The sequence below is a fragment of the Montipora foliosa genome, chromosome 2 (assembly GCF_036669935.1).
Source record: "Montipora foliosa isolate CH-2021 chromosome 2, ASM3666993v2, whole genome shotgun sequence".
NCBI lineage: Eukaryota > Metazoa > Cnidaria > Anthozoa > Scleractinia > Acroporidae > Montipora > Montipora foliosa.
The window spans coordinates 62,060,652-62,088,583 of NC_090870.1; the positions used below are offsets into that span (position 1 = coordinate 62,060,652).

Genomic DNA, 27,932 nt, shown 5'->3' on the forward strand with positions numbered 1-27,932 from the left:
TTCTGTAAACTTGTTGAAATTCATTTTATTGACTAGTCATAGACGTCAAATTATAAGTTGTTTCGACTGTTGATGTTAAACTGTGGACAACAAACTTCTTCTCGTCATTCGAGGGAGACACGTTCAATTTTTTTGCAACTCATCGAGAATAATAATAATGGTAAAAACAATCAAGGAGAAAATCAGGTGGTTCGTCTGAGACAGGTGATCTCCATTAAAGTGGAAAATTAGATTGTAAGATTGCAATCAAAATGAACTAAAAGGTAAGATGAAGGTAGACAATCTATCCGGCACTCAAAATCGAGTGCAAATTGATAACTTAGCTAAAACATAATGACAATGGAAAAATATGAGTGTATACTTGGGACTGAATCTCCTGAAAAACTCTACAGACGTTTTGCACGGCAGCCATGTTGCATGGCAGGAACAATGAAAATGTTTTGCATTAGAAAGAACATTTGTTCCCATAGGAAAAAGAATCTATTGTTCCTGCCATGAAACATGGCTGCCCTGCAAAACCTCTATTCGCAAAAATGTTGGTTAGCGCAGACTCAATAGGTCTTCAAATTTACTTATCGAATGTTTATAAAACTCTGTTGCTCTGTAACGCTGTTACTAGAAAAAGACTAGCTACAGTATGGCCTTATGAAGACTCATGCACTCTGGCTTGCTCTAGCAAAAGAAAAACTCGTCGGTTTTTGCTATGTTATGTCGAGCTTTGTGTGAAATTGAATGCAAATAGATTCCACCGAGGAGACAATGTAACTGAACGCCAGATGCTGGTTTCAAGAGAAGAGTTGAGCTGCCTCGCGCCCGTGAACTAACTTACACGAGTAAAACCCACTGAGTGCCTGTTGCCTCGAATGATGTGCAATTCTAATTGAGGGGAGAGTTGACTGACGCAATCCCTTGGGTAACCAATCCCCTACGATCATGTTGCCATGGAAGTCGCATAAATGCGGTGATTGACTGATTAACTTGACAGCTTGCTGGACAGCCCTGTGTTATCTGTGGTGTCAAGTGTCCTCCTTCTGCTGTTTCTTTTGCTCCTGCAATAGCTGCTGTAGCGGTGACATGCCCTCAGAAGGAGTGAAGTCTGAACCCCAGATAGACTGCAAACAAATCACATCAAGAGAAAATTATTTTTTCTCTTGACCACAACGAATAAAATCGTCTTCTTGCAAAAGCAGTTTAGACTCGTTTTGGTTTAAATTGCTTGGCTTGTTCAAACCCTTCGGCCTTGGCTGCATAGAGACGTTGTGTTGAATTGTGAATAAATCGCACTTTATTTTGGCTTCCTAGTTCTTTAACTCCGTTGTTATTATAGAAAGCCAGTATCTTTTCTTTAATTACTTTCATGTTATTTCATTGTAATATTTGCGGGGGGAAAAGTTGTTGCCGTGCTCAAATCAGCTACATTTTATCCCAATTTGGGTGCACGATTTGGTCAACAAAGCAGTTGAGCCCCTTGTTCCACGGTCTCTCGACCACCCAGTGCAGTCCTTTGTCTACCTGTGCACTTTCTTATGCTAACTGGGCACATCACCGATAAAAACAGCGCAGCCGTCAATCAGCCTCACCTGCAAGTTGTGCGCCCCAGAGGGACTTGATCCTCCGCCGCCGCTAGCACCGTTTGGAGCCCAGACTCCCGAGCCCACCCAGCCACCACCAAACCCAAACCCACCAAATGGAGACTGGGACGGAGAAGCGTAGTTGGTCTGCATTCCTGCTGAAGGAAAACTAGTTCCAAAGCTGGTAGGCCGTCGGTTCTCTGTAGCTTGGGGAGATGGGAGGGTGGGTGGGTATACGGTGCTTCCGCCTGACCCAGCCAAGGGGTCCACTACAGTGGCACGGTGGTGATTTGGTGGCTTAACGACAGCTCTCCCGGATGACTGATCTGCGAATTAGAACTGTAGTAATTAATTACCACTTTACTGGCAACGAGCGAAAGGATCTTTGTAAAGGAAATCATAGTCCCATGAAGGAATTTCTCCGACGACTTCCGTATCATTGTATCGGCACCACAGAGGTCATGGGTTCGAATCCTGTTGAAACCACCTGTCTATAAAACAGAATGTCGCGTAACTTTACGCGGTTTGCTTTATATATTCGTTTTGTTGGATACATACATCCGGACAGTACATTCAATTTGACATTTGATTACCTTTGATTGACACTATAAGCACATGATTTTATGTAATAGGAGAAGTTAGTTGTAGTATTATTCTCGCAATAAATCAAGTTGAATCATACGAATACGACGTGGTTTACTTCTACGACACAGACAATTGCTTAACTCTACCACAATTGCTTGTAATCTTCTAATCTGATTGACTAATTTGCCGTTGTCGATAAGAGTCCAGACAACGCTGTACGCGTCATGCTCGCGTCAATTTGTCACGCAATGTAATAGCCAATCAGGAAAGCCCATTTTGGGAAATAAACCAATCATATTGCGAGAAAGTTATAGACAACGCTTGCTCTTTCTTTGTGTCATGATTTTTTGGTCACGCTCGGAAATACCACTGTGATGTCGAATATCGTTGTCGATAAGAGTACAGACAACGCTGAACCACTTTCGATTTGTTAAATTGTCCAGATAAGGGCGAAGATCTCTGCGCTCTTTCGTTTGAAAACGCTTTGTTAATTAACTTACCTTGATGTGCAAGAGCCGCGGACGTAAGAGGTACATTCCACCCTGACTGGAAAAGTGAATACTGAGCTACTGTGGAGGGAGACGGTGCTACATATGAAGCTGCCGACTGGCCGACATCTAATGGACCTTTGAATAGCGAGCTTTAAATTCAAATGACACAAGTGTTGTAATGGTAAGAACAACATTTCCGGCCGCTACAACGACACGGCGACACAGGTTTGATTTCGTGTAACTAAACAACCAATTTGACCACTGTGATGACGAATGTCGTTGTCGATAAGAGTACAGACAAAACTAAACCCCTTTCGATTATTATTTGATTTCACGATTATACCATTTGATTAGCTATTAATATCATGGTGGAGAAATTACGTTCATAAGACGCCATTTTTGCACCGTAGGAAAAGTTGCCACGGCAACATTGTAATTTCACATGTGAAATATATAAATTAACGATGAAATTTAAGGAGTAATTTGTCACCTATGTTATTACACTATAATAATCTGAAACAAAGGAGAAATCAAAATTGAACAGGTTTGAAAACTTTAGACCAAACATGCAAAATACACCGTTCAAACACGAACATTGAAAAACTGTCATTTTCCTATCAAAAATCAAAATTGACAGTGTCACTACCTTGTCTCTGCAAATGGTGTTCCTACGGGTGTTGCCTGAAAACAAAAACAGCGCGACAACTGGTCTAAAAGCCAGAAGTTCACAAGGAATGGACAAAAACAACTTTTTATGCGCTAATATGAACTTCAGAAAAGCTTCAAACAAATTTGTACCCAACTAGGCAAATATAAGAAGCAAAAACTTACAAAGAAGTTTCTGCTCGACATTGGGGCACACGTACACAGAATTCTTTAACATAAATAAATCTTCCAGGTATGTTTTTTCCCAAATTAAAAAGCTACAAAAGATCTTGGTGAGATAGGTAAAAAGGTCTAATTCTTTCCTCCTTCTTTCCTCCTTACAGAGAAAGTAAATAGTTTGTTTGAGTCCGAATCAGTGGACAAAGGATGAGGCTAAATCGCGTGGGTGGGTGGGTGGGTGGGTGGTAGGTGGTGGGTCGTGTGAGATGAGATAAATGAGATAGATGCTTTATTGTCTTAATAACTAACAGCCATAGGCTGAATTACGAAAGACATCACAATAAAAAGAACATTACAATAAAGACATTCCAATAAAAAAATATATAGAATATAACAAATATAAGGGTAAAAAGAATAAAATTGCTACTAGAACTAACTAATTAACCACTACTAAGCGCTGAAAACGCGACTAAAAATGAAAGATTTTTTGCATCGATCAGTCTTGCACAAAGGTAAGGCAAAATCCCGATTCTTCTTTAGAGAGTAACTTGGTGGGTTCTTGGGAGGAAGAAGTTTGTGAAGAGTGTGCCCGGAATCACCCACGACTTCATTAAAAAGCTTTGACGAAATCTCTTCTCTCCTTTTAAAGAGGGTTGGAAAATTCTAGGGCCTGATTGTATGACATACCGGTGTAAATAGTTCGCAATGCACTTTTTTGCAGTCTCTCCAGGTCCTCGCTGAGGTAGCCCGGGAGGGCGCGATGGAACACGGAACATGCATATTCGAGGATGGAACGAATGCATGTGATGTAAAAAAACATTAACTCCTCAGGCATAACCTGTGATCTCTTGAGTTGTCTCAAGAAGTACAACCGACAGGAGGCCTTCTTCACTAGTTCTAATACATGGACATTCCATTTTAGGTCACTACTAATGTTCAGGCCAAGCAATTTAGCACTGGTCACCTCCTCTAGGGGCTTTCCGTTAAGCAATATAGGATTAAAGGTCGAGTTACTGTTCCCAAAGCTGATCCTTAGCTCTTTACATTTAGCTTCGTTTAACTGAAATCCCTCGCTGCTTGACTGTCGCGAGAGATCATCCACTACTCGTTGGAGGTTGCTCTCACAACCCTTCCCAACTGTCTCTGAGATCGAAGTGTCATCGACATACTTCCACATGTCAGCCGGCGTATCTAGATCGTTAATCATGATCAAGAATAGCCACGGGCCCAATTTGGTCCCTTGGGGAACGCCGGCTGAAACAGAGCGCCACTCAGAGTAACAATCATGTGTAAGCTTTACTCGTTGTTTTCGATCCATGAGGAAATCCACAATCCAGCACAAAATTCGCCTTGGGATATCATATGAAGATAACTTCCGTACTAAGACGTTGTGATCGATTAAATCGAAGGCTTTCCAGAAATCACACAACACGACTCTGGCTGTAGCTCCGTTTTCGTTTGTACCAGCATACCAATTATGAGTCATGCTTATTAATGCATGAGTGGTACACGAATTTGGGAATTTGCGTGTCGTGGGAAGATAAAAAAAAAGATATATATTAGCTCCCTCAGTGCTCGGTCCAAATTTGCAATTGCCCGCTCACGGATTAATTTCCCCGAACTCCTTTTATGAAACGTTGAACAAAGGAAAACTGTCTCCCATTAACTACAAACATTTTTCCTTATGGTCTAACAATTTCGGGTTGGGGTTAGGGTTAAAAGTATGTATACATGGAGGATCTCGGACCCACGACCCACGACACACGACCCACGACTCACGACCCACGACCCACGACTCACGACCCACCCACCCACGCCGATTAGACACTCTCTGGACAAAAGGAGTGCTTGTTCCCAAGAAGATAACCCTATACTTTAATTCGTTAAACTAATTTTACCTTGTTCAAGGTGGGCAAGGAAGCCAACAGCTTTTGTCCTGCTGATTCTAAATCGATGTCTTGAGGTGACTTGGGAAATTTGTCTTCTTGGGCTGAGATCTAAGCAAAAGGAAAATAGTCATTGCTTAACTTTGGGTCGCACTTGTATTTACGGAGTGCGCGTAGTGTAGTGAATATCGATCGCGGACTGCATCTCAGGATCCCACTCGTGGGCTCCAAAGTTCTCTCAGCTTTCCATCCATTCGAATAAAATGAGTATCAGTGTTACTGCGCACAAGTTGTGCATGCGACAGGATGGGATTCAAGGTAGGGCCCACCCCTGCCGTAAGTTACGGTAGAAGCTAAAGGAAAAGGAGCCTTCGGGTTGCCTTCGACTTCCGACGGCCTCTTGTCTTGTACTTGTACTATTTAACAATTACACCCGTAGCTCGCAAGGTCTACGGGTCAATAGCCCATGAGGCGAAGTCCAATGGGCTATTGACCAGTGGCCCTTTAGGGCGAAGGGTCTAATTGTTTTAGTATCACCCAACAAGTCGGACAGAAAAGGCAATAATAAAGTTAGCAAATGCAAGTTAAAGAAATATTTATTTGGGAATAAAACGAAAGAAAGCGTCACACTTTTCGCTACTCGGGGAATATTAATAATAGTCCTCCAGTAGCATAGCCAATCAAAATGCAGGATTTACATTAGTCCACTAGTTGTGTGATAATAATATAGGAGTAGTAAGTGGATATAAACACAACAAGAAATGATTCGAATTCTAAGTGAAATTCACATATTATTACCTCCTCAATCGGTGACGAGGTGTTGACCTTCAAAGAAAATTGGGACAGTCCAGTTGCTAGATCTTCCACTTTGGATAAGATACTGCAAATTGAAAAGAAAATCACAAACACTTCCCTGACCTAGTGAAAAAAAAAATTGCAAAACAGAAACAAGAAAAAAGTAGCTCAAAAAAACAAAACAAGAAAAAAGTAGCTCAAAAAATAAAACGAGAAAAATACAAAAAACAAAAATCACGCAATGCTTGGTAGCATCGAACACAAAGCAAAGCAGATCCCAACAAAAGCTTAGATCTAACACTACGGGAAATTGTAAGCGTCTTAATGTTAAATCAAAGATGAGAACATGAACATAAACATGATAAAATGTTTAACCAAAAACTCTTGCCACAAGCAAGCGCATGTACAATTTTACGAGTAAATGGGCTCGTACTTCTTTCAGGCAGTGAAAAGACAAAACTGTTTGATAATGCTACTTACCAAGGAGTGCTAGTCACCAACCGATTTGCAAACCTAACAAGTCTGCCAACTCTGTGAGCAACTTCATCATCAGGCTTTGTCCTCTTCATGCTGTATGTCAGTTTCCTTCAAAACAAAATAAATACAGCATTAATGGATAAATTTTGTACAACTACCCACTCAAACCCATGGAGAAGACGCCCAGTTCGGCAATTGTTAAAAACAGCTCCCCTCCACCGACAGTCGGCCGACAGCTTTATTCACGTTTTGCCGAAAAGATAACTGCTTGTAGGCCATCTGTTGGCCCGACAGTCTATCGACTGTCGGCTAACTGTCGATAAGCTGTTGGTAAATTGTCGGGAGAACATTAATGACGGTAACTTTAGGACGATTATTGTCTTGAAAAGTTTATGATTTGCAATCCCTCATAATTGCATCAAAAAGATAAAATGAAACTCTAAATAATGGCTCTTATCTGTTTGTTCAGCACGATCGCTTCTTTGTTTCGTGGTTTTTGATCATGGCGTTGGTGAAGGACTTCCAGCAACCGGAAAAAGGCCTGACAAACTTCAGTACATAGATAATGAATAAATGAATTAACACAAAGCACACTTGAGTGACTTTACCTTTGGGTGATTCGAAGAGGAAGAAAGCACTGAAGTTCCCAGTCTTCATACAGAGGAAGATCTAGTGTCAAGAAAGAGCCGGCTGAGTGACTTTGTTTGTATTAAAAGCTATCTAGTAGTTTTGTCCTCTGATTTTACGACTTCGTTTAAAACAAGGAGAGCAGGGATGGCCGGGAGTAGTGGTGATTGCACTCGCCCCCCCACCAATGTGGCCCGCGGATTCAATTTCGGACTCGTGGCCATATGTGGGTTAACTTTATTGCTTTGCTTTTGCATTTACTTCACTCAGTGATTGGTTGAAAGTTCTCGCGCCAATCAGAACTGAGTGAAAGCAAAACCAATCGTGCCTTGCGCGTGCACATTTTCCCGCGCTTTGTGTCGGCTACGTGTAATTACTTCGAGTCTTGATTGGTTTACTGGATTGTCTCCGTCCTGTTTGATTGGCCAAAGTTATTACTTTGGTTTTGGTTTTACGACACTCGACTGAAAGTCGCTCTACTCTTCTCCGAGAGGTTTTTCTCCGGTTTTCCTCTCTCCTCAAACACCAACATTTCTAAATTGCAATTCGATCGGCTGCAAAACCTTCCTGAAAACCACTTTCGCGCGAGTGGAGCTTCCTGGGTAAATATCACTGATTATTATTATTATTAATTGCCAGAAATAGAGTTAATTTTGGAGATTTCAGTCCAAGTAGTGTGGTGTTCAGGACACAAGTCAACTGAACCTATAATATTTCAACTTCACTACACACACAAATGCAATCCATTAGGTTTATTTTGCAGCAGGCATGAACCACCTTCATGCGAAACTATAACAACAACTATCTATCTACAGGAAGCGATTCCCAGTGACACCGCCGGATACGAAAAACCAAAAAAACCCCGTGAGGGACAAAAACTGGAAACGTATTCCCCGAACCAATGCGGTGCCACGATCCCCCCGGGGTTTAAAGGGTCTCTAGTTACAAAACAATAACGATTCATTAAAAGAAACAAAAGTTACAATGACTGATGCAGGCCTAGAATGGCTCACCACGTGATGAACTAACACTTTATAGACAACCTGATACCCTTCATGCCTCGCACCAATCGTACCCAGACCCTTCTGTTCCCGTGCCGTAGAAATATCAATTTCTGTCTTATTCGCACGCTCAACCGTCAGAAATTACATAACGTGAGTGGCAAAAGTCTTGGGACGCTCACCCTTTTAGGTTGGTTTTCTTACTTTCAATAACATTTGCCACCTCTCCCAGAACAATGTTGCCAATAATTATTGTGAATCTATAGACTTTCCTAGTCTAAATGTATTGCAACATTGATTGGCGGGGACTTCTATTTTGTAGCTTTTAGTGGAATTTTGACAGTTATGCTTAGTTTACGAAGCCCAAGAGGTTTTCAGGCCAATCCTTGCGCAAGTGTCCCAATTACTTTTGCCACTGGTTGCAATTTAGTGGCCTCTCCTGTAGCTCAATTGTAGAGCATCTCAACTCGTAATTATTTCGGAATCCATGAATACGGCTAGACTGCCAACTATACGGTCAAATACTAAGGGCAATAATAATTGACAATTATTCGAGAGCATGCGTTGGATATGAGATGATATCATCTCACAGGATGCGCACAGATTTTTGGTTGCAAAATTAAGGACTTTTTCCAGACTTTTTCCAAAATGCTTATTTCTTTTTCCAGACCCAAGCTTAGTATATATAGTCTGCCCATGATGCACTGTGAACATACAGTAACCACGATGCAGTGCTGGCGTAAAAGACATCGGAGACTTATCGGTCTGCGATTGAATGTTTTCGCCAAAGACGAAATTTTAAATAAGACTTGACTACCTGAAAAGTTCACTTAGCAATAAAGCACTTGTTTATTATTATTATTATTATTATTATTATTATTATTATTATTATTATTATTATTATTATTATTATTATTGTTATTATTACTTACCTGTTTTCTCCGGCAGATGAGGGTAAGTCACTTGTAAGAGATTAAGCAAGGCAGCAAAATCTTCCCAAATCCTTAAAGAAAGTAAAACATTCTTTGTGGTGAATCAAAAACTACACTGACCCAATAAGCCAGTTCGGAATTCCAAAAAAACACGTGCGCGCGTCGGGATAAATTCAAGCATATATTAAAAATACACAAGATTTTGAATGCAAATTTCTGCAATGAATAGGTCTTTTGCAACAAATGATCACATGGTGCAAAATCCACCATGCTGGAGGGCAAGCTCATTATTATTCCCCCACTGGGACATTAAAAAAAAAAGACCTGAACCAGTCAAGTTTGACTTGCCTTTGTTTTAATGTCCCAGTGGGGAAATAATAATGAGCTTGCCCTCCAGCATGGCGGATTTTGTACCATGTGATCGTTTATTGCAAAAAACCTATTATCTAATACCCTCGTTATATTTGACCCCCCTCCCCCTATCAATGTTGCGATCACGTGGAGAGGCCATGGCGGGCGTTTCAACATTGCAAGGGCACGGGGAAGAGGGGGGGGGGGAGGGGGGAAATTGGTTACTGATGTAAAGATTTTTTTAAAACTGTTATGGAATGGGAATTCGGTTAGAAAGTGCTAGTTTTCCTGAAGTGTCTTAACACTTTTGTCCCCAATTGTAGTGAAAAGATGCTCTCAGACTTGAATTTGTGTATGTTGCTTGTGGTTGTGGTTCACTAGTAAAACCCAGCACCAAGAAATGTTGGTTACAAACAAACAAACAAACAAGCTGTTTGTATATTTCGAGACTAGGTCGTGTTTCCTTCAGTTTACGAATGCAAATATGATATCTGGCGACAAGTATCAGATGATGTAATAGTAATATTTTCCCCCCAAAAGGATTATGAGTATTTACACCTCAGGAATAAATGAATTAGATTTTCAGTTTCTTCTCCGCAGAAAGTACAATGATGTGAGAGTTTCAATCCTACCTTGTAAAGAAAACGTTTAGTCACAATTTTTCGATGAAGAAGTCTGAATTAAAATTCTTTAAGTTTTGTTTCTTTAGTGTATTTAAAAGCCAGCAAATAGGTTTTTTCCCAATTGACTGTTGTGCTTTCAGCTATTGCTATCACTTTCACCCATTTGTGTCGGCTTTTTGGAGGTGATGTGGCTTTTTTCTTAGTGAGACCTTGGAAGGTGGGAGTCTTTAATGAGCCAACACTATCATCAATCGGTAAACACATTATTTTTCTTATACTGTCTTAGTGCTGAAATAACTTTCATTTATGATGTCTATAAACTCCTTTACGAACGGATCTTGTATTACAAGCTGTTTTGCATCGCGTTGTTGTAGATTGCAGCAATAAGATCAACAGCTTACCGCCGTACCTTTCTAGATACAGTCATGTAGTAATCAAAGAAAATCTTCCATTTGCCTTTATTAACGGAATCTAAATAGCCTTGTAGCCATTTCACTTTCAGAGATGTATTGTATTTTCCGTTCTTTTTATTTTATCACCTTTCCCATCCCAAAGGAAGTCATATAAGATAGTATTGACATCTTGCAGTGTTTTTTGAGAGGTTGGTATACTGATAAGAGCGAATAGACCATTGTGATATCGCCAATGATTTTAGGACGGTGATCTTTCCTAATGGGGTCTTTTTGCCGAACAGTTATTAAGGATACTTTGAAGTTTGATTATCTTTTCCGTGAAGCTCGTGTTTAAATTGTGCGTCATTAGATGTTGAGAACCACTCCTAAACATAATTATATTTAACCTATTGCCCATAGAATTGGCTTAGAAGATGGAACAGTAGTTTCTGAGTTTTTATGCGGAATAATCCAAAGAACTTCAGTCTTTTTGTAGTTAACTTCAAGTCCGGATATCAGAGCAAAAGTATCCAAGAGTGATAGGGACCTGGAAAAGGATGATTTCTGACCTATCAGAAATTAAGGTTACAGCTTACTTTGCTTTCTTGAGGATATCTCCATTCCAGGTGTTAGGGGATGCAGCTGCAAACCACTGACACAGCAAATTGAGAGCTGGAAGCACATCAGACTGTTCATTTGAGGGCCCACTCTCACAGGCACTCAGTACAAGCACATCAAACAATTCCACTACAAGCAAACCAAGCAAAGGATTTGAATAATTCTTTCTGAGTAAAATTCGTTTGATATAAAATTACACGAAGTGTCCCTTTAATTGTAAGTTATGCTACCTATTCAGCCTATTAAAGTATTAAAGGTTAGAGTTATCTTGAGCTTTAGGGTAAATACTGCTGTTTATCCTCAGCGTTTGGGGGACACTTCCGATACCCTCGTGACTGATGTTAAGATTAGGGAGAAGAGCCAGGGGACACTGAAGTGAAGTTATTTATAGTCTCTCCCCGCAGAGCTTTTCAGGACTAATTTACAAATGCTTTTTCTGGGGGACTTTGGCCCGAGTTGGGGGGGGGGGGGGGGGGGGGGAACTCCCATATGAAACAGACGGGGATGCTCGTCGTCTCACTTAGGGGTGCAAATTTTGGATTTTGGTCTCGCTCAGGGTGTTCCGGGCAAAGCACCAATATTTTAAGCTGCCAAGGTCTCCTTTAGAGTTCAGTCAGTCCACAACACCGGGGACAACGTCTCCTACTCTTTTCGAGTAGTGAGTGGGTTCTTCAACATCCCAACATCCCATACTATTCGGTCTATGAGACCGGACCTCCGCTTTACAGTCCTTATCTGAAAAGACTTGAAAGTCTAACCATTTGCTGGTGTAATTACAAAGGCAGCACTTTCTCCTCAGTTATTTTAAGACCATGAGTGTTGGTCCGGCCAGAGTCAAATTCACGACCTCCCGTGTGACAGCCCGATGCACAACCAACTGAGCCACCAGTACACGGTGGCTCACTCTAATATTGATTATTAGCCTAAAGGGCATTTTAGGACATATCTGCTCACAATACCTGCAAAGCTCAGAGTCAGCTTCAAACATTCCTACAATGAAACAAAAAGAGATGAACCCATGAAAGAAAAATTGTCTTATCGCAAGACAGCCACATAATCAAATCAAATTGATTTGAAATGTCAAAAAGTACATAAATAAGTAAAAATGAGGAATGATCTCCCATCAACCTCTTCATCCTTGCCAATGCAGTCAAACTCTTCCAGTTCATCTGCTCCACCAGTTTTTACATTCCACAGCACAAACAAAGTGATGGACACCAGTTTAATGAGGAAATTGGAAGTGAATTTGTTCTGCTTCAGTATGCCCTGTAAAAATAGTAACACTAAAAATGTAGACCCACTAATCAAAAGTATAAGCTTCCTCTTTATAAACAACCCCACTTTTCTGAGAAAGTCAGCAAAAGCAGTGATTACAAGTTGTTTCTCTGAGTCATCTTAACCCATTGACACCTGAATCACCCTGGGCCGCCACCACTGACAAGTAGAATTGTCTGGAGATAGACAGAATGAAATCTATTTAAATTCCACTCCTATGAGTCAATGGGTTAATTGAGACAGGAAATACCCAGCATATGAAAGTTCTCATATATTTGCACTGCAGAGTATGCAACACTTACTTTCAAAGCAACAAGAATGCAATCTTTGAGAACCTTTGCCTCTTCAAGATCTGTCAAATTGCAGTCAAATAACATCAAGGCTTTAATACCGAGTTTCATATACTGGTAACTACAGCCCAATACGACTACTACTAAACTAAAATGCTTTGTGTAATCATGATTATATTTACAACTTAAAAAGTTGGGTTACAAAAATTAATGTACGTGTAATAAGTGCCTGAAACAGAAGATTCCTGTTATTGGCCACAAACTCTCAAACTGGCAGGAAGGAATGATCCACCATAAACTTTGGCTTTCTCAACTTATTAAACCTTCCTCATCTGCATAATTCCTTCATCTAAATTAAAATAATTACCGGTAGTTTTTTCGTACTACATGCACACTGTATCTCACTGACTCTGACTGTCCATTTCAAAGGGTGTTATTCTACAGTTATGCCCAACAAAATAATTTGAAAGTTTGCTACAAATTGTATGAATGCTTGGTTCAAGAATCTACAGCTATTAATGGATATCTTGAAGGGTAAACCTCTTTCTATATTGCCACACTGTAAGTTACGGTTCCTCGTTTTTTCCCTTTTTCATTTATTAGGCACCTGTCTTTTCCTTTTTAACTTAAGGCCCCATCTAGAGCACAAATTTATTTGACAAGTGTACAACCCTTGAGTTTGGTTAGTACTGGTAAGAGGTATACTAAGACTAATGTTGAGCACTGCTCAATTTATTCTCTGCAGTTAACACATTATTTTACTCTTTTGCAAGTCAAGAGAACATTTATGCCAGGGTTTTAGGATTGACCTAAGTTATCTCAGATATAAGACGTACCTTGTACAAGATAAACATGACCATGAAACTGTAGGAAGATGTGGCCCAACTCTGCCTTGGATATGTTTTGAGTGACATCTCTGGCAATGAAATTTAGTATTACATGTACATTGTACATTATTTATATTCAATTTTTTTATGAATGAATGAAAAACAAGCTTCATGGAAACAATAATATAGTAACTGTTTTAGATTTTTCCTCATTTTCACACTTTTCATCTACTTGAAGGTAATTACATGACTTGTACATATGATTCACTACATGTATAGGCTTCTCTACGCAATTGCGCCCATAACTGCGAGGATCATAGCTTTACTTGATTTCATATCCACAGTTCAGTATATGATTCATTTCAAATACATGTATCATTTCCTTCATTGATTCATTCCTCACAGGAAATTTGGAACCCACAAATGACCAGCTCCCAATGTCAGTGGCTTCAAAGCTCAGTTGGTTAGAGCGTTGCACCAGTATCGCGAGGTCACAGGTTCAAATCCCGTTGAAGTTCTGAATTTTTCAGGCTTCTCTACGCAATTGCTAAAATTGCATCCATAACTGCGAGATCATAGCTTTACCTGATATTATATCCACAGTTCAGTATATGATTCATTTCATATATCATTTCGTTCACTACTTTTTAAAAAAAAGCATATGGTAAAATACCAAGTCACACCTTGTATTATGCCTTGAAACAACTTTACTCAGTGTCTTCTGGAGATTTGTGGATGCTGCTGGGAATGGATTCTTTACAGCAATGCTGCCAGAAAACGATTTGCAACAACTTTTAAACTTACATGTCTTGTTCTCAAAGTTAATAAGGGCTCGATTTTTTCTACATTATCCCGATACATGTATGATCTTCTAGTTTAAAATTCAGTCAACATTTTCCCTCATGCTTATCGTTATCTTAGCTTCCTCTATCTTCTCCAAGCTTTGGCTTAATTAACACAAAGTTCTTTGGCCCAAAGACAAAAAGCTTTAAAACAGTCTTGTATACTCTTGTTCGTATGGTTATTTTTTAAGAAAAAGGTTTGGGATCTTTTCAGAAATCACAACACTGTCTGCCATTTTTATCTTGATATTGCTTTTCATTGTGTGATGCCCTTGGTTGCCACTGTAGTTTGATTTAAACTCCACAGGGCACAATCCATTCAGAATTAAGTAGAAATAAATAAATAAACTTCAGGAGTGTTTGATCAAAGATTTAGGACTTACCTTCGACAGTAGTAGTACACTGTTCCCAGTTCATCTCCTTTACCACTAGCTAGTATAGCCAACTGGTTGTATGGTTGGCCTGTTGTTGGAAAACAGTAAAACAATGAACTTTTCTAACACAGGTTCTTAAAATTTAATTTGCACAAATCTAAGTCTGTATGACTCCTTGATATTAAAACTCAATTAAAAGGCTGTTCGACACCAACTGCCAACTTGATCAATATTAGGTATACATGTATGATAATTAAATGACACGATTATTTATGACAGAGTAATTCTATATGAGCTTGCAGGATGAGTCAAAATACCCAGCCCCCAGGTTTTAACCCTGACCACTTGGTAAAATTGGATCCAAAACAATTGGTCATTATTTTGAACTCAAAACAGTGCTTAGCCTAGTTACTTCTTATGCATACATTATATTTACATGTATGCATGTCAAATCAATAACTACTTTGTATATTTTTCTTAAAGTTTTTACAATTGAAAATAATCAATATGGATACTTTCTTTGCTTAATTTTTTTGTTGTTTGATGAAACAAATTAAAAATTGATTCTGATCAGTTTTTGTCATTTACATGTTGTATCCGAATATTCATGGCCTCAACAAGTGGAATCTCACCAACTAATGAAATGATAACTTTGAAAGAAACTGAAAAATAATTGCACATTCAGAGTTTGCCAGCCAAAATAATGTGAACACCCAATATGTCAAAACATTAAACTTACATGCATGTTATTGTTCAGTAGTAGGTGAATATTAATGCATACCTACCAAAAAGCATTTCAACCACCAAGAAATCCTATCTTTCATAACAATGTCTACTCACCATTTGAAGGAACTAACACAAGAGCATGATGATAAAACACCTCAGCCTGATCAGGGTCATCACAATACCGAGCTGCAGAAAAGAGTAGAGCAAAAAAAAAAAATTAAATCCTTGGAAAACCTTCGTTTGCGCCAAAATTAAAGGATGTCACACTCTTGGATCATTCAAGTGTTGGTGAACAGTGAACAGTCTTTCACAAATTTGACAGCATTGTATTCAAATTTCATGGACTTCACTGTCATGTGCAGGGGGAGGGCAGGGGGGTGGTTTTTACATCACTTAATAATTAAAAGTAAAAAACTGGCCACTTGCATGATAAAGTTTTGTACTGCGTTTTCCAGTGAAAACCTAATGATAACATGCATCCTGAATTTTTTTTGTGATAATTATGCAAAGCAATCTCCAAACAAGGGTACTACCTATGTCTCCCAAATGCACCAAACAGTCTTGGCAGATGTAGTAACATGACTGAGTATGAGGCTTCTTTGTCACACAATTATTGCCGTTGATTTCTGTTGGCAAAATACAACAAATCAACAATTAAAAAAAAGATTCCTCTTCCACTTGCATATATTATCAGCAGGGTAAAGTGATAATTGTTTGTATAATGACATGAGAAAAAAACTTCAATACATTGTCATTCCAGTCTCCATGGCAACAGCAAACTGCTTACCACTTTTCCAGAAAACAAAGCAAATTAAAACAAGTCTTAGATTCCTCTTCCACTTGCATTACCTAATACAGTAATTCAGCAGCCTCTAAGCACTTATAACGAATGACATAGGTACTACAACTGTAACGGCCAACTGGAAAACATGGACTGGACTCTGGACTGGACTTTGGACTGGACTCTGGACTGGACTCTGGACTGGACCCTGGACTGGACTTTATTAAACGAAGTTAATATTTAACCAATCATATAACGATTAACCGCTTCTATTTAATTATTAATTAATTATTAATTAATTCTATTTAATTAATTTATTTAATTAATTTAATTAATTAATTCTATTTAATTATTAATTATTAACCAGCGAGAATGAGAATGGATGTTTTTTTCAAAGGGAACATAAACGAAAAATCGAACGATGCTGCCCAGAAAATTTAAATCAAGTTCATTTCACACGAAACCACGCTGATGTAAATGTACCGATAACACTAAAAAGGTTGATGACAGTTCGTTTTTTTCGGCGTATGTTAGCTTGGGTAATTTGTGAAAGACGTAACTGCAAAAATATTCGAAAAAGAAAAGAAAGTGACGAAGGAACTATACATTCTTGTGCAGTTAATTTGTGCATTGTATGGAATGGGAATAAAGTAGCGTGCGAAAAAGGACGATTGTCTAATAAAGGCTAAAGGATTGCCTAACAAAGGCTACTTATTCCGAAACGAAAAGATATTCCTGATAAGTAATTTCAAAGCAAGATAATTTTAAGGCATTGTGGCTCCCTCCCTGTGACATAGTTTTAGTTCATGTTAAGCGCGACCGCAAAGCGATCGCGCTTAACTTATCGAATATATTGAATTGGACTACATTCCTTATATTCTTTAGACAGCGCGCGCATGAGATATATCGTCGCCACAGTATTCACGTAATAGTAGCTTGACTTGATTGAAAGTTACTGGGCAGCATTGTTAGATTTTTCGTTTACGTTCCCTTTGAAAAAAAACATCCATTCTCATTCTCATTCTCGCTCGTTAATAATTAAATAGAAGCGGTTAATCGTTATATTATTGGTTAAATATTAGCTTCGTTTAATTAACTTCGTTTAATAAAGTCCAGTCCAGGGTCCAGTCCAGAGTCCAGTCCAGAGTCCAGTCCAAAGTCCAGTCCAGAGTCCAGTCCATGTTTTCCAGTTGGCCAACTGTAACACTAATTGAAAAAAATTCAAAAATAAATTATTATTATTATTATTATTATTATTATTATTATTATTATTATTATTATTATTATTTGTGGTTACAGTCTCCATGGCAACTAGTTGCCGGTAAATAATTTACACAATTTGCCAAAACCCTAAAAAAGTATTTCACAAAAATAATAGAAAGCACTATGCATACTTCATCTCAATCAGTCAGCCTCAAAAGACAAAATAGAGTAGCCACAATCAATATAAAATATTTTGAATACAAATATAATTATTGGTTCAATTCCAACTTAATTCAATGATCAGCTTAAGGACTCTTTTTTTAAACAAACATTTGCCATTTTTTAGGTCTTTCTTATTAATCTACTGACCAGCATGATTTTTAATTAACATAATAATATATAATATTATTGTTTTTTTGTTCACAAATGTGAGAATGATTTACACATTATGAAATTTGACCCAATTTGGGAACTCGGAAAAATCGGAGCCCCAGATGGGATTCAAACCCACAACCCTCCATGATCTAGTCGGATGGCCTAAAACCACTGAGCTACTGGAGACTCTGTGGTGGGCAGAGCTTATGTTTTTTGTTTACCTTCAAGAATGCCTAATTGTGAAGATCTGACATGGCCTGGTATATCTAGCCTGTATGTCAGGCACAACTCCTGTAAAAGCTAACAAATAAAAACCAAACATTTGAAATAAATTTGTAGTGTACCAACCCTATTATTGCAAGTACATGTACATTTGTACTCCAGGACTTGCAGTAAGACGTACACTCAATGCAGGTAACAAAAACACATGGATTGTACATTTTGATAATACAATCTTGATTCCATTCACAACTCAAAAAGGTTCATTATTATAAATTAAGGCATGGTAGGAGAGTGAAGAATGGAATTCATCCAATCATCATTAACCCATTGACTCCCAGGGGTTCCCCATTGATGAGTAAAATCGTCTGGTGTTAGACAGAGTAAAATAATAAGTATGGCTGGTTCAGGCATCAAAGGGTTAATAAAACCTAATTACCTCTTTGGAAGCTAAGGCCGCTGATAGATTTCACTCTGTCTAACACACTTAAACGATTTTAAGGGGAAGTGATCCTCGCAATTATCTGCCTGGGTGGACAATTCAAGAAAATTCAATTGTCTCTTACAGACACCTGAAAAATCCCCTTTTGTCTATAACCCACATTTCATATACATAATTTATATCTGTTTCCTACAAGTCAGTCCCTTAGGATTGAAAGGATTGACATCTACATGTACATGAATGCCTACTCAAAAACTAAATCCGCTGTTATCCTTTGGTTCCTAAAAGAGCCACGCATAGATTGGAAACTCTCTCTAATCTACTCTACCCTAATCAACTCTTCTCTCTTTAATGCCAGACAATTTCATTTACACTGTATCAGTGGGGAGCCCCCATGGGGTAAAAGGATTACAAGCTTCAAACAGAAATATAGGTATAAAATCAGATAAATTGCATTGTCAGCAAATATCCCTTTGAGGGATGTGAATGCTTGAAAAAGGATTATTTGCTTTCCAGCACTTTTTCACATCTATTTGTTGCATAAAGATCCATGAGTTATAAATATGACGCCTTAAATTAAACAAAAAAAGCAAAGAAACTAGTTACTTCTTAAATATTCTTACAGCTGCACCTGAATGTAAAAACCACTGGAAGCTTCAAGAAATAAAGTCAATACAGCTTGGACTTCAACCTTTTTAGTACCCTGGAAATAACATGTCAAAATAATAATTATTAGACTAAGTATTTGTCACTGCACAATGTAGATGTATTAATAATGACATTATTCCAAAATGACTATTAGTCTAAAATCATCAACAAGTTATTGCTTGATAGCTTAGAAAATACCTTCCTTTCCTTGGCTTGTTGCCGTAAAAAGTCTATTTGACTTTTGAAGGCACAGTTCCACCTGACAACACAAAATACAAAAACAGTATGCTCCTTGTTTATGTTGTGGAAACAACTCATTCAAGGACTAAAACATGTTTAAAGTAACATTTTGAAACAAACCCTTGAAGAGAATTTGTAAAAAATTCCAAAAATGTAGTTTATAAATTATGGGATATGTCATGCAAAATGATTGAATTTCATGACACCCAAAATGCTTAAAAATTGGAATGTTCAAAACAATGCAATAACCACTTATAACTGTTGAACAACAGAAAAGAAATACAGCGAAAGGAAAGAGAAGTATGGATGGATACAAATGAACAAAATTGAAAGGGATTGCAAAAATGCCAGCCCGACGTTTTTCAAGTTTGCAGCAAATCGCCTGAATAAAAGTTGTTTTTGCTCAGAATCATTCTTGTTTGTGATGTAACAATAATTTTATCAGTGAACGAATTCCAAATTACCATTTCGCGTTTTAACCCATGGACACCTGAACCACCCTGGAATGCCCCCATTGACAAGTAAAATCGTCTGGCGTTAGACAGTCAGAGTAAAATCTACAGTGTATTAAGTTCCACTCCTAGCTGGAGTCAATGGGTAAAGAATTTCCGTTCCTCTGGTACTGTACATAGTACTACTCCAAAACATAAGATCCATGGCCTGGAAGGCCCGTGATCTTGTGACAGGTACCGGTATATTAATTTCGAGGTGGTTTAATGTCGCATTGGGTAAAGTGTGTAAGAATCAGATGGTCTTGATTATTATGGTTACCTGCATATAATATACTCTCAGGCAACCATTATGATCAAGACAAATGAATGTTAACCAGGAAATGGAAAGTTAAAATTAGTATGAATGAATTTATTACAACAGCAGTGAACAAGTTTCTAAAATAGATCAAAGACAGAGTATGCTGCTTGTACCTTTTTGCTTGGTATACATGTCGGATGGGGTTGCTGGCAAAAATAATAGCTGTGTGTAGTTGGTGAAGGTTAGTTAAGGGACCTGGGACCTGTTTCTCAAAAGTCCCGAAACTTTACGGGAGCCCTATTTTTAGGTGTCACAATTCCCTTTGTTGTATCTCACGAACGGAGAGGAGGATTCATCAACTTACAGGTCTTGCTCAACCTTCTTGTCTAATGCAGATTCTAGATCGGTTAAGAGGATGCTCTTGTATAGATCTTGTAATCTAAACAAAAAGGAACTTCAGTTAGAATTTTATTTTACTTCAATAATAATTAAATTTAACAATTAGTTCATGCATCAGCGTGCGTATGTCGAGATATTGAGCATGCAGGAAGTTTTGAGAGCACGAAAGAGGCGTAAGAGCTGAAAGGGTGAACTCTTTTTCCAACGCGTATAAAAAGTCAATTGTATTTAAAAAATATTTTCTTGAGGTGTTAGTTTGCTGACGTCATTAACGTGCTCAATAAGAATACGAAGCACGCTAGCGCTATTGAATTTATGTTATAATGGGTATTTGTCAACAGATCACTGCTGAACCCGATATTTATTAAAGTGCACCTAAAATCAAATATTTTTTCATCTACAATATTAATCTCCCCACCAAAAGCAAACAGGGTTCACCATTCTTACCTTTACTTTTTATCTGCCGGGAAAGACGTGCAAAGTCATCAAAACAAGCAGTAATTTGGACACATGACCATGATGTGAGAAGCAATGGGTCTATTCTCAATTTTACATCACAAACTGCTTTGCAGTGCAAAATTTCTTTGAAAACAGGAATGCAAAGCATGCATACCTCTCACATCACGGCGGTGGGTCCGAATTACTGCTATTTCTGCCAAGTTTACGTGGCTTGCACGGCACAGAAAGAGCAAAATTCAATGGTGACATACCTTTGCTTTGGATGAGGAGCTTTAAGGAACAAAAAATAATTGAGTCTACTAAGGTGCACTCTAAATCCTGTGAAGGTTTACCCAACACTAAATTCTTGACAAAATGGAGAAGTCATCCTTGCACTTACATGTATCTGCCTGGACAATTTGAGCAATATTTTTGTCTCTTAAACACCTTAAAAATCCAGGTGGCTTCAACGGAATTCGAACGTATGACCTCTGCGATGCCAGTGCAATACTCCACTTACTGAGCCATGAAGCCACTCAGTTGGGAGCTAGTAATTTGTAGGGCTCATTCTTGCTTTGATACCAATTTTTACCATGAAATCTTAATTAGAGATAAGAATACATTATGATTCAATTTTATATTTGGTTCCAATTTTCTTTATTATAACTGGTTCAATTTTGATTTTTCTTTTGTTTCAGGTCACGATAAGCAAAATCAAAACTGAAGTGGTTTGAAAAATTTTAAACCAAGGAAAACTTTGAATCACAACAAATATATTACATGCATGTACAGTAAGATAAAGAATTCAAGATTTTGCAATATACTGGCTATAACCTTTGTCTGGATTGCCAACCCTCACTTCCAACAGTGAAATCATCAAAGCTACCTTATTATGGAAAGGTCAAGAACAACAACATTAGTTTTCACAAATTCTTTATACATTATTTATTTCTTGTACTCTCAGCGACCGCACAAGATGCCATTCCAATAAATTCACATTTAAGGAGCCGAAACTAGGACTAATAAATTTTTTCACCTAAACCTAGTTCAAAGGCCTTAAGCTCCCACAAATGTCCCATAGCTCAGAGGAAGAGGATCCAATAATAATTATTATAGTTAAGTAATTATATTGGAAGGTCATAAAATTGATGTCTCCTGAAACAGAGCACGTGTACGGGTTATTCTATGTATTCCCCAGTCGTCATCACAAATAAAAAATCAGTTCTTAATTTTATCACACAGAGTTAATTACATGTAAATATTTGTCACCTCCTTTGCAACAATATCACAATTATTAGAACATGTTGCTGTGGGTTCAAATTTGTTCAGGGTTAAAATTCTTCAAACCAGTTTAATGTTGATTTTTCTTTGTCTATTCATTATCATAATCTAAAACAGAAGAAAATCAAAATGAAACTGGTTCAAAAAATTTTGAACCAGGAAAAATATGAACCACAACAAATACACCATTTTGACAATATTAAATATTATTATAGTCTATGCAGTATACTAGGTAAAGTCTGCTTACGTCAGCCCAGTGGCCCATTAGGCCGGAGCTTATCCTGGTTTCTGTAGCAAGAAGTGACTAGGAGTATTTCTACTCCCCCCTGGACTTGATGCTAGTCCATCGAAGGGCTACCCCCAGCATTAAATTCGCCGGTACCCATTTATACACCTGGGTGCATGGAGAGAGGTACTGTACCGTGAGAGTAAAGTGTCTTGCCCAAGAACACAACACAATGTCCCCAGCCAGAGCCCAAACCCGGACCACTCCCTCTGGAGTTAGCGCACTAACCATGAGGCCACCGCGCCTCCCACAGTACAAGCAGTATGGTACACAATAAACTGTCACAAACATCTAGTTTAATGACCTGGCTTCTGCAAATCCCTTTATCTAGCTCAGTGGTAGAACATCCAGACTAGTAATTAATCCAAAGGTCAAATATTGATGGCTCCTATGAAATAGCACTTCTCAAATCACCATTGAAAAAATAATTTCTTCCTTTAAATAGTTTCTGGAATGCCATTCTTCCTGCTCAACTCCCAATGGACACGCAACGCAAACTTATCTTGCCTAATCTTGTACTGTTTACTGGAGCATTTGAAGACCATCAAATTTGCATAGTCCCCTCCATATTGCCACACATAACATTTGGCTTCCATATTTTTCTGCAACTTCCACTCATTATCACCATAATCATCATCATTCCTATACAATACTTATTATTATTATTATTATTATTATTATTATTATTATTATTACTTTAATGCAATCACAATGATTTCATCAGCAGTTGATTGAGTCCTTTGATTAAGCTATATCTAACAGCCTTAGATACAGAGAACTTTCCACAGGATCTTTGCTTTTCCAATGAGCACACCTTTCTAGAGCATGCTACTCCAGAGTCAAAAGCCAATGATGAAGGTCGTTTGATACAAATTCCATGCATTAGAGCGGTTTTCGAATGAGTGTCGTAAAACCAAAACCAAAGTAATTACTTTGGCCAATCAAAAAGGATGGAGACAATACAGTACACCAATCAAAACGCACAGGAAAATATGCATGCGGGAGCCACAATTGGTTTTGGTTGATTGGTTGAAAAAGTGACGCGAGAACTTTTGAACCAATCACTGAGTGAAGTAATCATAAACCAAAGTAATTATCTATTACTTTCGACACTCAATTGAAAACCACTCTATCAATGTTATCATCTCCATCACGATCACCATCATCATTAGTATTGCAAAGTTGTAGACAATAACCACTCCAAGTTAAACTTATGAAATTTAAAATGGGCAGCTACGATCAAGTGACAATAATATTACAGCTGTGTTTTACGTAGACATGTCCACATTCAAATACAATATGAAAAAGTGTGATAACAAATTTTGTAGAGCTCTTTTAAATCCTTCTTAGTTCATTAGTTTAACACAATATTAGTGCCTTGAAACTCTCAATTTCAGGTTTTATCTGTCAGATTTATCTTAAAGTTTACTTATACTGAGTTAACATCATTTTTGAAACGAATTTAGACAAAGCTTGAGATTCAGAAAAGCTTTAATTAGCTAAATTGACCATTGTCGATCAAGAAATTTGCCATGGAGCGTAACAACCAGCCTGTTGATGCTCTGTAAAAAGGGGAAAATGAATTCTGAAACGAATTCTTCTTTTATCTATATTTGATAAATATATCTTATGAATATTTTAAGTGTGCTTGAGATACGCTTACGAAAACTTTTTTTTTTTGTTTATATCGTCACGTAAACAACTTACTTTTCAAAGCGGCTTTCAAAGTCTCTGCTTGCCTGTTAAAATGGTTATCAAGAGAACAGAACAAGAAAGGATTAACTATGTTTTTTTAATTAAAAAAATTGCTTAAAGTAAACGATAGTATAAATTTTCTTACCGTAAAACTTGAGGCACCGACCCAAGGATCGGCGCCATCTTAGATCACCATTCCGCTGTACAATCATTTAACTGCGGGCTCAATAAACACCAAACACCTGCCACGAAAGGCGATTGTTGAGTGGAGCGAATGACGGGATCTTTCCTTTATTTATGGTGGAAATTATTTTAAAAAATTAAGGAACCAACGGAGGTTCTTAGCTTAATGGGACATCTCAGTTTTTTTTCTTTTTGTGCTCTTAAAATCGAAGTTGGATTTTTGCGAACATCGGAGTTTGTTTCTAAAAATCGGAATTTAATTCGGTCGGTGTAAAACTCAGACTGCAGACTGCAGACTGCGGCCTGCAAACCGGGGGTAAAATGCAGACTGAGGCTATAATTTCACTGTTGAAAAAGCCCAAACCCATTAGAAATGCTAACAGTTAAGCCTAAATATTGTCTTAGTCCTAATTAGGTCTAAGGTTAGCATTTCTAAGGGGTTTGGGCTTTTTCAACAGTTACGTTATAACCTCAGTCTGCATTTTACCCCTGGTCTGCAGTCTGCGTTTTACTATGACCGGAATTTAATTTGAGTTTGCGAAAATCTGACTTTGAGTTCACGTGGGGAATATACGCCTGGAGTGACTCCCTGAGACACTGAAGACTCGCTGAGCTCCAAATTTAATGTTTACTTTTAAAGCAAGTGTACATGCATCGGAAAAACGATATCCTTGATTACATGACGCGATTATAAATTTGAGAAATCAGACAAGCAGTGGCTCACATTAAAACGAAACAAAAGAGTTATCACAGTTCTATGATGGTCGTCACGCAGTCACGCAACGTTCTCCACATCTGCTTAGTCGCAAAATCTGAATTCCGAGTTCGTGTTGTTGTCAATGTTCTTGTGATTTTATCATAAATTTGCATTCGGATCTTTCTAGCCACTTGTAAACCTGATCGCCTGGCGTCCGAATTGAATTGGCTAGTAAGTGCGCGGTGCACCGCGCACCGGTGGCTCAGTTGGTTGAGCATCGGGCTGTCATGCGGGAGGTCGACAGTTCGATCCCCGGCCGAATTAACACTCAGGATCTTAAAATAACTGACGAGAAAGTGCTGCCTTTGTAATTTCATCTGCAAATGGTTAGACTTTCAAGTCTTCTCGGATAAGGACTACAAATCGTAGGCCCCGTCTTACAGATACCTTCTATGTCTGTGGGATGTTAAAGAACCCACACGCAATTCGATAAGAGTCGGGGATGTAGTGCCCGGTGTTGTGGCTGCCCTGTTCTCTCCAGCAGAAGTGGCCGGCTTGGCAGTGATGTCTCTAAAAAGGCTTACGGTGTGTGAGGCCATCTAATTAGCAGAAACAGCCGTAAGTCAAAAAGAATTTATTACAAACGCTTGGTTTATGAACTTTAATGAAAACGTTCCGACCTGAATAAAAAATAAGGGTGGAGGGATGGCGCAGTGATGAGAGCACTTTTGCCCGGGTTCGTTTCCCATACTCAGTGTCATATGTGGGTTGAGTTTGTTGGTTCTCTCTCTCTGCACCAAGAGGTTTTCCCCGGGTACTCCGGTTTCCCTCCTCCTCAAAACCAACATTTGACTTGATTTGTGTTAATTGTTAATTTCAGTTTACAGGGACCCGAATTAGTGCTCCAGCGCTAGAACGACTAGACAGTTGGCTAAAAATCTCCCTTTTCTTTTTCTTTTTATTTTTTGCATGAAACACAAACAACATGAAGTCCATCTGAAAAAAAGCTTTTAAAAACATATGAGCTTGTACGGTGGCCAATTTACATTATCAACTCCGTTGATAAAACCAATTTTTTTTTAAAAACATACTCCGATTTTCACAATGACAAACTCCAATGTTTCGAATTTGAGAAAACCGACAAAGATGTCCGGGTCAGAGCTTCTGTTGGTTTTTTCACTGATTTCCACCGGAAATCGGATCCCGGTCATTCGAAAATAACAGTACAAGGGAATAAATACAAAAATTGAAGTAAAAATCTGGAAAAAAAAAAGACACCCCGACCCCGACCCCCGGCCCCGGCCCCGGCCCCGGCCCCGGCCCCGGCCCCGGCCCCGCGAGTTGGCTACTTCCATTTTTTGCTTCATTATTCGAAGAAATGGTTCTTCAGTAAAAGGGTTTGATCCTGAACACAGGTGGGAATTTTATTTAGTTGAGAATGGTTTTTGAGTGTGATTTTTGGCTGAAAAATGTTTTTGTAAGATTTTTCTGTCTTCGCGGATTGAGCGTGTTCGAACTTAACTAATTTGCATATGTGTGTTGATATTTGATCAGTGAGAGTTCTTATCATAAAGATGTCAAAAAGTTTTAACCATTTTGTATCTCAAGTGTTCTTTCTTTGCAAATGATTAATAGGTAGCCATAGTTTACACATCAGAATATATTTGTTTAGTCATTCTAGAGTAAAGTTTACTTGGAAAGACACCAATATTTCTTTAACTGGTTTTTAACCCAATTTATTGCTACGACTTACTAGAGCAAAGATTGTTTATATTACTCATTAACACGAAGATTTTTCGACAATATGTAGCTTTAATCTAACCCCAAAACATTCATATAGTAAAAAACTTCATATTTATTAAGCATTTCCTTTGCTTTTGTGTTTGTCAGCATTATGATTGGCGATAATTTAGGTTCACGTGTTCGCAAGTTTCTTTTTGCGTCTCATAGATGTTTTGGATTTTCAATTAGAAACTCTGTTTTGATTGGTCACTCAACCTCATTGTGTAAACAATTAATCCTGAAGTCAAAATAAATACGTTTTGTTTCTGAGGAACGAAAAGAAACAAAACGAAACGACAAATAAGTAGTGCTTCGTTTCCGGACTGAGCAGCTCTGGGGGTGATATACGCCGCCTTCAAGCTCTATCCCCTAGCCTTCTCCTTCCATTGTAGAAGTTACCAGGAACACCTATTGGATTCCTAGGCTTTTTTGCTTTTTTCGATTTTTTTATTTTCGGCGTTACTCCTGGGAAAATTCAGTTTCAGTGCCTTCAACTACCCAACTCACTGCCCTCTGTTTTTTGTGACATGTACCACAAGCAACCAAGTTTACGCTCCCAGAGCTTCTAGTTTCTATGGTGATGAGGCAAAATTCATTCCGATTGTAACACGTTTGTAGATATTTTATTCCTTTCTAGCAGGTTTAACTGTGTCCCTTCCGTTTCACATGATTTGTCCTTCGGGTATTTAAGGAGACTTTGAAGTCAATTCGTTCTCTCACTCTCGCAGTCCATTTACTGACTTTTCAAATGAGGCCCCGCCCATCCACCCCTTTAAATTTTGTCCCTTGTTTTATTAGGCCGTCCAAAGTATGCTTCGAATTCCAACAAGTGCTACCGTTGTTGAAGATTCGGTCACTGGGCTAAAGACTGTAGGTGGGCTTTGTCAAACCGTTTGCCAGCCAACATAAGCGGCTTCTACTTCCCGACATAGTTATGTTCCCGAACACCAGGAATCGAGGGAATCGGTGACGGACTGAAGTAAATGATAACGCTAATGGTAATCT

The 27,932-nt window shown here is 38.4% G+C and overlaps 1 protein-coding gene across 1 annotated transcript; it reads right to left on the minus strand.

The window, feature by feature from the left end:
* LOC137984766 (nonsense-mediated mRNA decay factor SMG7-like) lies at positions 1 to 24,484 on the minus strand. The gene is made up of 25 exons (XM_068832042.1): positions 24,411 to 24,484; positions 24,278 to 24,309; positions 21,838 to 21,889; positions 20,531 to 20,605; positions 19,375 to 19,435; positions 19,160 to 19,231; positions 18,089 to 18,167; positions 16,042 to 16,134; positions 15,623 to 15,694; positions 14,792 to 14,870; positions 14,250 to 14,333; positions 13,576 to 13,655; positions 12,752 to 12,801; positions 12,303 to 12,440; positions 12,134 to 12,164; positions 11,153 to 11,303; positions 9,191 to 9,261; positions 7,239 to 7,299; positions 6,634 to 6,738; positions 6,157 to 6,238; positions 5,371 to 5,469; positions 3,294 to 3,328; positions 2,657 to 2,796; positions 1,581 to 1,897; positions 1 to 1,112 (listed from the first exon to the last, which is right to left on the minus strand). Exons 1-25 carry the CDS (start codon positions 24,446 to 24,448, stop codon positions 1,017 to 1,019), a joined length of 2,193 nt encoding a protein of 730 aa, XP_068688143.1. The 5' UTR covers positions 24,449 to 24,484; the 3' UTR covers positions 1 to 1,016.
* Positions 24,485 to 27,932: the final 3,448 nt, after the last annotated feature.